Source organism: Microcaecilia unicolor, chromosome 9, assembly GCF_901765095.1.
Source record: "Microcaecilia unicolor chromosome 9, aMicUni1.1, whole genome shotgun sequence".
In the NCBI taxonomy this organism is placed as follows: Eukaryota; Metazoa; Chordata; class Amphibia; order Gymnophiona; family Siphonopidae; genus Microcaecilia; species Microcaecilia unicolor.
The window spans coordinates 138,934,779-138,948,744 of NC_044039.1; the positions used below are offsets into that span (position 1 = coordinate 138,934,779).

The following is a 13,966-nucleotide window of genomic DNA, read 5'->3' on the forward strand; positions in this document are numbered from 1 at the left end:
AATCTAAATACACCACAATTTAACTCTCTGGTCATCCAGTCAAAGAAATTAATCAGAAGACCTGTGTCTAGTGAAACCATGTTGCCTCGGGTCCTGTAATCCATTGGATTCCAAAACCTTTACTTGTCTTCATTTATAAAAGCGTTTCCATTAACTTACTTACGGGCCTATAGTTCCCAACCTTCTATTTACTTCTGCTTTTGTGGTAAGGGACCACATTTGCTCTTCTCCAGTCCTCCGGGACCACTCCTGACTCATCAGAAGCATTGAAAAGATCAGACAGAGTTCCTTCAGTGCCCTTGGATCTATGCCATCTGGCCCCATTGCTTTGCCAACCTTTAGTTTAGCAAGCTCCTCACAAACACAGTCTTCTGATAATTGTTCAGGGACTACCATCCCTCCATTCCTACTTACACCCTGAGAACTCCCTAGGTCTCTTTGTAGGCTCCCTAAAGGTTTCTCTGGGTCCACCAACATCAACAGATCATTTGCAAAGAGAAAGATCTTATACAATGTCTTCACTCGTATTCCTTCTATCCCCAAGTTCTCTCATATCCTCAAAGTACATGATAGAAGGCCTTAACCCAGTCCAACTATCCCAGACCCATATGCTCTAGGACTCAAAAGAGAAGACAAACTCTATCAAATGCCTTCTCAGCTTCGATAGTAACTAAAACTGAGGGTTGATTATAGTCTTTGATTACAGTCTTTAAACCAATAAGATCCAAATAGACAACACAAGAGCTCACCATGGCATCTTATTTTTCTTAAATTAGAGGAAAAGGACTTCAGTAACCAAAAGCAGCAGATATCAAAAGTTTCATCTGCTCTTATTTATGGTTCAATTATCTTTCATCAGTTCTCAAAAATCCCAGAAAGGAAGCGGTTCCGTTAAAGTTGTTTTTATAAATGCAGCATGAAGTACTACTGTGAGAGAAACAGGCCACAATAAAGCTCCTGAGGAAGCCTGATTTAAAAGTGAAATGGGCACAGCTGAGTGTGTGACAACCTGAACTTCAACATTCTAAATACAGTAGATAAGTGCTTTATTAAACTAAGAAATGCTGCTTTGCATATTAATTTAACAAAATTGTGGACATAATTACTTTAAAAATTAAAAAATAAAATATAGGCTAGATAAAATTTGGGTATTTTTTTTTAGGACTGATGAAATAATGGAACTATAAATAAGAGCAGATGAAACATCTGACATCTGCTTTTGGTTACTGAAGCCCTTTTCCCCTAATTTAAGAAAAATAAGAGGTCGTGGTGAGCTCCAAATGTGTGTTGCATATTTGGACCTTATTGGTTTAAGTTGAATTGTGATCTAAATACAATCTCCTATATTCAGTAAAATTATATTCTTTCCCGTACCCTAATTAGGTTAAGAACTTTCCTATTATTATCCTGGGTTCAATGCCCCATAATAAAGCTGAACTAATCCTAAACCACCACTTTTAAGCAATCCCATTAAATTAATGAGTCTCTTGATCCTATCCATTAAAATTCTGGTGAGAATTTTATATCCCCCCTCCCTCCCCCCACAACCTTACAAAGAAATTGGATGATAGAACCACACTCCTCTGGGTCCTTCCCTCTCTCTTTATGTATTATGATCTCTGTTACTTGCTGCAGAGGCAGATCGCCTCATGACCCCACCTCAATAAACATGTTGGCCAGGGGTGTTGCTAGAAGATCATCATACAATTCTAGAACTTATTTGAAGAGCCATCCACTCCTAGGGCTTTATTTGTCAAGAGGAACCTAGTTGCCACTAGAACCTCCATGGGCAATATAAGCCTATGCAAACCCTCTCTTCATCCATCCCCAAAAGGCCTACAACCTCCAAACAACTCTCTCACTCTTCAGTTGTGGTGCTACACTCTGGGAAGTGTACCTGCCCCATTATATTCCTGACTTTAATGATGATATTCCTCATTTGAAGTTTTTTTAATGTTTTAATCATTTTTATTCAACTGTAGTACAAGAACATGTACATCATAATAGCCAACATCATCTACAGTATTAAACTCCCATTTCCGTTCCCCCCCTTCCTTCTTCCCTAGTCCCCCCGCCGACACCCCCCCCCATGTCCACCTTCCCTTTCCACCCAAAGTTTTGAAGCTTTAAAAAAAAAAAAAAAAAAAAAAACTTTCAAAGCTAACAACCTTCTTGTCTTGTTCCCTGATTCAAAACAGATCTGGTTCACCCTCTGTAACTGAAGCACTACTGCTCCCATTTGCAATTCCTACAATTTCTTTTTAGTCTCCTATAAGCAATGCCATATCTTTGGGGAGCTTGTATCCATTTTATGGGAAGCTTCCAGCTGCCTTATTTTCTCTAGCAGCCATGCCCCCACCACCAATCTATCCTCCTTTATTTTCACCCCCATTACAATCAATTTCCACAAACCACCACTTTTAAGCAGTCCCAGTAAATTAATGTTTAAAAATGTCATAATATCCTGTCTGACTTGCTCTCAGCCAAATTATTTAATATGGAGGACCAGAATATTATTCCCCATTAGGTTCCCTCAAGGACAGATTAATCTGTACAGAGGTGTGATTGATTCCCCCACCCATTTGTTGCTACAGGCCTACATTTACCACCCATAAGTCTAACTGGGAACAGGAGTCATGAACAGGTAAGAGGAATAATCCCCTGCCTGTTGGATAGAGATCCCTCTCTTCTGACATGAAGTTACCTCCCACTATAACATGCCCCTCCCCCTACATAATCCAAAACTAGAGAAGCAAGAAGTTGTGAGAATCGCCCCTGCTCTTTGTTTGGGATGTACACATTGATTGGAGTATACAAAGTATAGGCCCTGGGGATCTTTCTTGATCGGCTGAATCAAGACATTCGGGTCCCTACAGAATAAAATTCCCACTTACTGACTTCAGAGGAAATTGGAAAGTCATGGGATACAAGGTAGTGTTCTATTATGGATTAAAAACTGGTTAAAAGATAGAAAACAGAGAGTAGGATTAAATGGTCAATATTCTGTATTCTCAATGGAGAAGAGTAGATAGTGGTGTTCCCCAGGGGTCTGTGCTGGGACCGCTGCTTTTTAATATATTTATAAATGATCTGGATATGGGAATAACTAGTGAGGTAATTAAATTTGCTGATGACACAAAGTTATTCAAAGTTGTTAAATCGCAAGAGGATTGTGAAAAATTGCAAGAGGACCTTACGAGACTGGGAGACTGGGCATCCAAATAGCAGATGACATTTAATGTGAGCAACTGCAAAGTGTTTCTTATGGGAAAGAGGAATCCGAACTATAGCTACATAATGCAAGGTTACACATTAGGAGTCACTGACCATGAACAGGATCTAGGTGTCACTGTTAACCCCTCACAACAGGCCCACATTTACCACAATTTTGTCGAACAACCCCCTGACCGTCCACAGGGCAGCGCGTCCTGAACTAACAATTTTCTCTGATCTTCCCTGTACGTAATCAGGTCTCATCTGCCACGATTCTTCTTTTTGGGTTACTCCGCTTAGCTGTTTCAGGGACCCGCTGCCATCTTTGTAGCTTCTCTTTAGTAGCTGGCGCCAATGCCCCCGGGGGTGTTCTCATGGCTACCAGCCCCACCGCATGCAGGGTCTCCCAGGCCTCCGGTAACAACTGAACTCTATGCTTAATTCCCTTCAGCTCAAAATTCAGTGAAAACGAGAAGCCCCATCTGTACGGCGTACGATCTTTAATCAATACTTCCAAGGCCGGTCTCATTTATTTATTATACTTGTATCCCGCACTTTCCCACTAAAAGCAGGCTCAATGCGGCTTACATAGTAATAAGTAACACAGAATTTTGTTATGTAAAGTAGGAAATTAAGTATAACATAATAATAGGATGGATGGGTGGTAATAGGATGGATAGATAGGCGTCGCTGTTGTAGAGTATATTGCGAGAGAACCTGATACACTGATATTTTGGCTCCACCGTACTCTAGGTCCTGCGCCTTCCGGGCCCGGGTGAGTATCTGTTCTTTGACCTCATATGTATGGAACCAGGTGATTATGTCCCGCGGCCTACGCTCCTGCCGCTGGCCAAGGGCTCTATGCGCTCTGTCCAGTTCAATCGCCACCGCTTCCTCCTCAGGTCCCATCAGGGCTACACACAGGGTTTTCACTATCTGCGGGACATCCTCTGACTCCCCTCCTTCGGGAACCCCCCAAAACCTGAGGTTGTTCCTTCTGCCTCTGTTTTCTATGTCATCCAGCTTGTACGCCAGATCTACGTTTTTCAGCTCCAACGCTTGGATTTGTGACTCGTGCAAACACAGGGACTCCGCGTGCTCATCGAGCTTCAGTTCTGCTTCCTCCACCCTGCCCCCCCAAGCTCCCGGAGGTCTGTGCTCAATACCTCCATGCGGTCAAGAATCTCCTCCTTGGACGCTTTGATATCGTCCTGAATTCTGGTTAAAAGTTGGCGGAGCTCATTGGAAATACCTTTTTTGGTGGGGGGCTGCCGGGACTCTGCCAAAGATAGTGCGGAATCCGAGTCAGATGGTGAGGCCCGAGCCAGAGACTCGTGGCACTTAGGTGTCTTACTCGTCCCTCCGCCCACCTGCCGATCCGCGTCTTTATTCCACTTGGAAGACGGTTTGCTCATGTTGGCTGGTATTCAGTGAGTAAATTCGTTGCTTTTAACTCCTGCGAAGAGGCCGATGACCACCGGTTACTGCTTTTTATGGCTGCAGGACGCAGGAGCCAGAGAGCTAGGCTGCCATCATGGACGGTGACATCACTTCCTCCCCTTTGTTGGAACTTTTCTAAGAATTTGGGGATTTTGCTGGCTTTAAGCTTAATTATGCTAAATCCCTGGTGTTGGCTTCTGGGGATGACCTGCGACAGGAATGGGGGTCGAGCGTTCCTCTTCGATGGGCAAAGGGTTCTTTTCTTTATTTGGGCCTTTGCTTATCCATGAAATTGTCGGACTTGTATTACCTAAATATTACACACCTATTACAGACCACGGAGGTGCGACTGCGAACATGGGTGTCCTTGCCTCTTACGCTAGATGGGTGAATTTTGTAGCGCTATAGAAATGATAAGTAGTAGTAGTAGAATTCAGTTGTTCCGTATGGTGGAGTTTCCTAGATGGTTGTACCTATTACAGCTAATACCTTTTTGTATTCATCAACGAGATCTCAAGTCCCTCTATAGTCTGATTAGGCGTTACTGTTGGAGAGGTAAGAAGGCTAAGCTCTCGTTGTCTTTGCTAATGGGGTCCTGGGGGGAAGGGGAGTTAGGTTTACCGGATCTAAGGCGATATAATCAGGCATGTCCTACGTCATCTAGGTGACTGGTTTTTTGACAAGGAGGACTATACGCCTCGGCAGCTAGAACATGAATACTTTGCCCCCTGTCATTTCTATTTTTTGTTGCAAGCGCCAGGTCCTGTTATCCTGGTTCACTTGCGAAATAGTCTACTGTTGTCCTCCTTACGTGTACTTTGGAGGGACATGGTGAGAACTTGGAGATTGGACTTACGTACATCTGATTTGCTGCCAATTTGTAGAAATTTATTGTTTAAACCTGGGATGGATTATTTAATGTTCCGACGTTGGGCACATATGGGTGTAACTCGATTAGAACATGTTTTGAGTTTGCAGGGTTCGTTGTCGAACCTGGGGGCCTTGGCCATTGGATATGACATTAATAACATTTTCACTTATAATCAGCTAGCACACTATGTTAATTTTTTAGACGCTGCCGCCTTGCGTTCTCGACATAGCCACCAAGTGCGGCAGTTTTTCCAATTGGTGTGAGGGGACCGGCATTCAGTTTCCGGTCTTTACAAGACTTTAGGAACGTTGCCACTTTTTAAGGATTGGGAGCTGATTGAGCAGCGTTGGGCCCAGGATTTGTCGAGATCCAACTTCTCCTTAGATTTTAATGTCTTGACTTCCAGGATTCCTGGATTGATGGGTAATGCTGGCTTGCGGGAATGTCAATACCGTATTTTACACAGAGAGGCATATTTTCAAAGCACTTAGCCTTCCAAAGTTCCATAGAAACCTATGGAACTTTGGAAGGCTAAGTGCTTTGAAAATATGCCTCAGAACGTATCTTACGAAGGCTCAGATTTTCAAGATGGGAGGGGTGGACACTCCTTTGTGTAGGAAGTGTGAGAGGGTGCCGGGTTCCTTTTTCCACTGCTTATGGGAATGTTTTCAGGTGCAGAATTTTTGGGCCGCCATTCTTCGCTACCTGATGTTTCTACTGTGCTCCAGAGTTTTGAGCTCTCCTGCTGGAATTCTATTAGACAAATATAAGATCTTTGCATTGCAGAGCGGGCCAGCTAAGCAACCGATTCGTAAGGCTTGCCTGATTGGCAACAGGCTCATTTTGAGTCACTGGGTTGGCGACTCTCCCCTGGACTTCTGGCATTGGAGGAATAAATTATGAGTTCATGCTTTTTGAACGTTGGGGGGTGCGGGGATCTCCCAGGAGACGGAAGCAATTTCTTGAATTTGGGGACCATATATACAATCTTTACATACTCGTGGCAGAAGTCTGGTAGTTAATTCTCTTTGATCCCTGGGAATTGGAATTTGCATGTCTTCTAGATATGGGGAAAATATAGAAGGTACCTTTTATATAGGATTTATGGGGTTTAGGGAAAGGAAGGGGGGATTTATTGAGGAGTCTGCTTTCAATCATTGTAGGTGCTTACTCGCTGCATGCACCACAGTTTTGTTCTGGGGTTGGGATGGGGCAGAGGGTGGGGGAGGAGAGAGAGGGAGTTGCTAATTGTTGGCAGGGAATTGGCTCTCTCTTATATGGGGCATGGTTTTGTACATGTTTCTGGTTGAGGATCATGTGTAGATAATAGCACTACCCCTCTTCCGAGAATTGGTATATACCAATAACGTGGGGGGTGGGGAGGGGGGAAAAGGGGGGGGGGTTAACAAAGGTAAACTTTTGACGACAGATGTATTCTGTATGCTTCTTGTCTTTGCACAAATGTTTATTTTGCCTTGTCGTCAATAAAAAGTGTTGAAACCTAAATTTTCATGGTAACAGTCTGCCTTGACATTATCATTATTAAAGTAACACATATTATTAGTCATTAAGAACATTAAAAAAAAGCCATGCTATACCAGACCAAGGTCCATTGAGCACAGCATTTAGTCTCCAATAGTGGCCAGCCCAAATTTATTATATTTTCAGCACCTGATATATTGCAAATGATCCCCAAGGCAACTATGCAGTTTACAATTTCTATTATAAACTACAAAATGTACATGTATTTCTCACAGTTAATTTCCATGGATGATCAATGGCTCTCCCAGTACCTAATAATTTTTTAAAGAATGTTTACTCCAGGATTATGTACAGTCCTTTTTTGAATCTTGCAATGTTACCTTAATCACATTCTTCTGCAAGATTCCACAGCTTAATTATGTCCTGTGTTTTCAATCTGCTGTCCTCTTATCTTTGTGTGCCATCATTCCTACCCCTTTCCCATCCACTTCCTGCCATTATCACAAAATTCCATGGTAGGTGTTTTAATGTAGGGTTTACATTAACAGTATTCCCAAAGCATTAATGTTTTTTTTAATGCACATTAAAACACGTTAAAGACATCACACTTTAGTAAACAGGCCCCTTAGAGATCTATAAAAGCAACTCTCCCAGTGACTGAAAAGCTATGCCAGTCACTGTTAAAATGAATTTTCTATGGAAAAAAATAGTTTTATATTTGTCATAAGTGTTATAAATGCTAAGTTGGCATAGTAATCAGAATACCAAGCACATTAATTTCAAAATGGGTAGGCAGTTATTAAATAAAAAGGCAATCTAATCAGATGAACTTAATCTTTTTATAAGCTAGAGTAGTCTTGAACATATGCTCATTTTTTCCTTAAAGCACACTTTGAAACAAAATTAAAACACATAGTTATAATTTTACAAGCTCATTACTTGAATAAGCTGTTTTCGGAAGAGCCTGGCAAAGTGGCTGTGGTTACTGGCTGGAGAGAGTTGAGCCATCATAGCCCTAAAAGAAAAATAAAAAGGCAGCATACAAATAAGTTACAGTAGGGGTTCAAACTAAGCAAACATTCAGATATATGCTTCAATATGAACTTGTGTGAGCTTATGAAAATACCAACCCACACCTGAAAGAGCTGGAAATATCCACTTAGACTCACACTCTGGCCCTGATGCTCAAAACTCTGACGCTGTACTGAATAGCGCCGGAACAGTGCATCTGAACAACCACCTAATGCTAAAAGTTAATGAGATGTAAATATAGGCGCGCTCATAGCACAGAGCATTAGGGAATTGTTTGGAAGTTAGGGGGAGGATGGTGCCTAGCGCATGCTCTCAAGAGTTGTGCATTAAGCACAGCCCTTCAGTGCATACCAGGGTACAAACTATATTGAACTGATAGGGTGGACTAAATTGGTGGAGGGGTAGCAATATAGGTTAAAGAGGGCCTTGAATCAAATAGACTAAAAATCCTGCAGGACACAAAATATACCTTGGAATCTCTATGAATAGAAATTCCACATGTAAAGGGGAAAAGGATAGGAGTGTACTACGATCCGCCTGGCCACAATGGGCAGATGCGGAAATGTGATCAGAAATTAGGGAGGCTAACAAACTGAGTAACCCAATAATAATGGGTGTCCTTATTTACCCTGATATGGACTGGATAAATGGAACATCAAGGCATGCTAAGAAAGTAAAGTTCTTAGAAAAAAATGAAGGACTGCTTTATGGAACAGCAGGTTCAGGAATGATTCTAGACCAAGTCCTGGGGCAAATTAACAGTGATCATGACATGATCAAATGTAATAAAATATATGGAGTAAATACACACAGGAAATCCAATACATTAACATTTAACTTTCAAAAAGAAGACTGACAAAATGAGAATAGTAAACAAACAAACAAAAAAATAATCTTAGAGGATTACCTGCAAAGTCAAAAATACCATCCTGGAAGGCCAGACCATATATATTCCACGTATTAAAAAAAAGGTGGAAGGCCAAACGACAGCCAACATGGTTAAAAGCAAAGTGAAGGAAGCTATTAGAGCTAAAAGAACATCCTTCAGAAAACAGAAGAGGTATCCAATTGAAAATAATAGAAAACAGCAGAAGCAATGGCAAGTCAAATGCAAAGCACTGATAAGGATGGCAAAGAGACTTTGAAAAGATGATTGCATTAGAGGCAAAAAACATATAATACATTCTTTTTTAGGTATATTAGTAGCAAAAAGCCGGTACAAGAATCTGTTGACCACTAGTTGACTGATGGGTAAAAGGGGCACTCAGGGAAGACAAAGTCATAGTACATAGACTAAATTAATTCTTTGCTTTGGTCTTCACCAAGGAAGTTGGGGGGAAATACCAGTGCTAGAAATGGTAGTCAATGCTGTTAAGTCAGAGAAACTTTGAGGCTGCTAAACTGTGGTAAAAAGCGAGGTATAAATGATCTAAATAAATAAAATAAATAAAACTCTGTAAACCTGTACGATGTAATGGGGCAATTTGATAAATTAAAGAGTAGAAAATTGCCTGGACTAGATAATATACATCCCAGAGTAAAAATGAACCTGCAGCGTTTGTTAATAATATGTAATTTATCTTTAAAATCAAGAATGGTTCTGGAAGATGGGAGGGTGGCCAATGTAACGTCAATTTTTAAAAAGGGTTCCAGGGAGTCGCAACAGAAAGTGCCTTTATCCTTTTATCATAAGCACATCAGAGACACAATGCCAGAACCAAACTATAAAAAATTGGAGGCTGACTGGCAACAAGACTTGAAAGTTAACATAACGACAGAAACAATTAAGACATTTGTCTTGACCATTCCCAAACGCTCGGTCTGGGTGGGACACTGGGAACAACAGTATAAATTTGCTTTTCGTCTTTACATACCACCCCGGAGAGCTTTTTATATGGGACTCTCGCCATGGGGAGAGTGCCCCAAATGTGGATCAGATGGTGCAACATTGGGCCACATGTTTTGGTCCTGTAAGGGAATCCACAAATTTTGGAAAGATTTGGTACAGAAAATATCTACACTATGGCAGAATAAGTGGGACTGTGAACCAATGTTATTATTCGGTCACTTAAGAATTAGACACCTGATCCTAAAAGGATACAAAAACTTCATCAATAAAGCTATTGTGGTCGCCAGACAAGTTATTTTGAAAGAATGGCTGACGCACAAATATCCCACAGTAACACAATGGAGAACACAGATGATACACTTGATGCGTATGGAACGAATTGGAGTCAAGGACATGAACTCGAGTGCAGGGGAAGAGTTACAACAGATCTGGTCCCCTTTCTGGAACACTTTGTCAGTTCCGGCCAGGAGTTACTTATTGAACTTATAGAGACCTAAAATAGAGGGAGGGGGGAAGGAGGGTTAGGGAGGGGGGAAGGGGATGGGGAGGGATGATATTTGGGGGGGGGGGGGGGGAGGGGTTACAGGGGTAAGAAGAAGGGGGGAGTGGGGGTTGGAGAAAGGGGGGAAGGGGTTTTGACAAAGTCGAATAGGTAAATACAAGTTATGTTGTGAAGTTACATTATATTTATTGGAATAAAACACTGGTATGTGACATAGGGAGGGAGAAAGGGAGAAAATGAAAATGATAAGAATATCTACAACTGTGCTTTATCTGTTGGTATAGTCGTTCGACTGTCTTTGGGTTTTATGCAATCTGTTGACTAATGTTAAATTTAAGTCGATGTACATCAATAAAAAAAGATTTAAACATAAAAAGGGTTCCAGAGGCAATCCGGGAAATTACAGACCGGTGAGAGTGACATCGGTGCCGGGCAAAATGATAGAGACTATTATAATGAACAAAATTACTTAGCAATCACATAGGCATGGATTCATGAGACAAAGCCAACATGGATATAGTCAAGGGAAATCCTGCCTCACAATTTATATTTCTTCGAAGGGATGAATAAATGTGGATAAAGGTGAGCTGGCTATTTGGATTTGCAAAAGGCATTTGACAAGTACCTCATGAAAGACTCCTAAGGAAATTAGAAAGTCATGAGATAGGAGGTAAGGAGAAATTAGACCTTACCTGCTAATTTGCTTTCCTTTAATCCCTCCGGACCGGCCCAGGAATGGACTGATGGGTTGTGCACGTCTACCAGCAGGAGGAGACTGAGAAAAAAACTTTGACTAGATAGCCAATAAGAGCCCTGGTCATGTGACCCTAGCCTCAGTATTTAAATAACAAAGCAGAAAGAAGAAGAACAGTCTGTGCCCCAAGGAATTCAAGCAACCAGGGAGCACTGTTGAAGACGTGCTCAAAGGCTCACCGACAACTCTCACCAGAGCAGCGGTATGGCCTTGTCATAATGGCTCACCGAAAACTCTAACCAGAGAATCGGTATGGCCTTATCATAATGGCTCACCAAGTACCCTAACCAGGGCATCGGTATGGCCAAAGTATAATGGCTCACCACATACCCTTACCAGAGCAGCGGTATGGCCTAAACTATAATGGCTCACCACATACCCTTACCAGAGCAGCGGTATGGCCACAATAGAAACTGTGTTTTTTTTTTTTTACCCATTTATTTATGGTTTAACTTGCAAACAAAACAGCTCAACAAACAAAGAACTGAACACATCTCTGCAAACCATGGAACATAGAGAACTAGACAGAAAATATATCACACGGGAGGGGCCTGGGCCGGTCCGGAGGGATTAAAGGAAAGCAAATTAGCAGGTAAGGTCTAATTTCTCCTTCCTTAGCATCCCTCCGGACCGGCCCAGGAATGGACTGATGGGACGTAACAAAGCAGTAGTCCTACGGGAGGGACCCCAGCAAACCTGCTGAGATTACCCGCGACGCAAAGACCGCCTCTTGCCGACATTGAACATCAAGCCTGTAATGCTTAGAAAAGGAGTGGAGAGAAGACCACGTAGCTGCCTTACAAATCTCCGCTGGCGGAACCAAGGAACACTCGGCCCAGGACGCTGCCTGCCCTCTAGTTGAATGAGCTTTAACCGAGTCCGGGACTGCCTTACCTGCCAAAAGGTAGGCTGACGCTATCATCTCTTTGATCCACCTAGATAACGTGGGCTTAGACGCCGACAAGCCCTTACGGTGACCGGCCAACAGAAGGAAAAGACGGTCTGTGCGACGGAAATCCTCAGTAACTGCGAGATACCGTTTAAGCACCCTCTTAACATCCAGAGTATGCAACCGTCTCTGTTCCTGCGTCCCTGAGGCCGATCCTAGAACCGGCAGAAACACTGACTGGGACAGATGAAATCGAGACAGTACCTTAGGCAAAAAGGAAGGCACCGGACGAAGAACCACTCGTTCCTTTGAAAATTGCAGAAATGGAGATCTACATGAGAAAGCTTGCAACTCCGAGACTCTCCTAGCCGAGGCAATAGCCACCAAAAACACTGTCTTAAGAGTCAAATCCTTCAACGAACATGCACGCAAAGGCTCAAAAGGAGGTTTTGTCAAAGACGAAAGGACCAGATTAAGATCCCAAGATGGGAACACTGACCTAACCGGAGGACGAAGAAGACTGACTCCCTTCAAAAAACGTACTACATCGGGCAGCGTAGCAAAAGATCTACCCCTAATCCTACCTCTGAAACAGGAAAGAGCTGCCGCTTGCACCTTAAGAGAAGAAAGAGACAGCCCTTTATCAAACCCTCGCTGTAAAAAATCTAACATCTGAGCCACTGACGCGCCGAATGGACGAATGTCAGCCTCTACACACCAAGCCTCAAAAATTCTCCAAGTGCGAATATAGTTCAGAGAGGTGGAACGGCGACGAGAACGAAGCATGGTGGAAATCACTGATTGCGAAAAACCCCGCTTAGCTAAACGGGCTCGTTCAAGAGCCAAGCCGTAAGACAAAATCGAGCCGGATCTGGATGTGGGACTGGCCCTTGTACCAACAGAGCCTTGTGCACCGGGAGTCGAAAAGGAGGCGCCACCGACAGGCGTTGCAGATCCGCGTACCAAGGACGCCGAGGCCAGTCCGGTGCCACCAGAATTACCGGTCCTCTGTGTTCCTCGATTTTCTGCAGGAGACGACCTATGAGCGGCCAAGGAGGAAACGCATAAAGAAGGTCGGGGGGCCACTGTTGTAAGAGAGCGTCTACCCCTGCCGCTCTTACATCCCTTCTTCGACTGAAGAACCGAGGGACCTTTGAGTTGAGACTGGTGGCAAAAAGATCGAGAACTGGAGTGCCCCAGCGCTCCACTATAACCTGAAACGCCTGAGCGCTGAGAGCCCATTCTCCCGGATCGAGAGTGTGGCGACTGAGGAAGTCGGCTTGAACGTTCTCTACCCCTGCTACGTGGGATGCTGAAATGGCCGTTAGATGAACTTCCGCCCAGGAAAGGAGACTCTCCGCCTCCCGACACAATAGTCGGCATCTCGTTCCTCCCTGGCGGTTGACATAGGCCACTGCCGAGGCATTGTCGGAAAGGACCCGCACCGCTTTGCCTACCAGAAGAGAACTGAAGTGTTGCAGAGCCAACCGAATCGCCCTGGTCTCCAAAAAGTTGATTGATTGAATGGCTTCCAGTTGAGACCAGAGACCCTGAGTCCACTTGCCTAGACAATGCGCTCCCCAGCCTCGGAGACTGGCATCTGTTGTTAACGGTATCCACCGAGGAGACTCCAAAGGCATTCCTACCGTCAGATTCTTCATCCGCAGCCACCAGAACAGGGAGCTGCGTTCTCGGTTGCGGAGAGGTAGTCGCATGAGTAGAGAATCCCTCTGAGAGGACCACCGGGAGAGAAGGGACCACTGAAGAGGCCTCATATGAAGCCTGGCCCAGGGTACTGCCTCTATAGTGGCTGCCATGGAACCGAGCACCTGAAGATAATCCCGAGCACATGGATGGTGGTGCTGAAGTAACTCCCTTATCTGGACCTGAAGCTTTATAATCCTGGCCTGCGGCAGAAAGACTCGGCCCCGCGC

The 13,966-nt window shown here is 43.6% G+C and overlaps 1 protein-coding gene across 1 annotated transcript in view; it reads right to left on the minus strand.

Annotated features, from left to right (window-relative positions):
• Window positions 1-13,966, minus strand: part of CDAN1 (codanin 1) — a 270,195-nt gene that overhangs the window by 177,043 nt on the left and 79,186 nt on the right. The window contains exon 10 of the mRNA XM_030214355.1: window positions 7,946-8,021. Within this exon, the coding sequence (XP_030070215.1) occupies window positions 7,946-8,021 (76 nt within the window). The remainder of the gene's footprint in view (window positions 1-7,945; window positions 8,022-13,966) is intronic.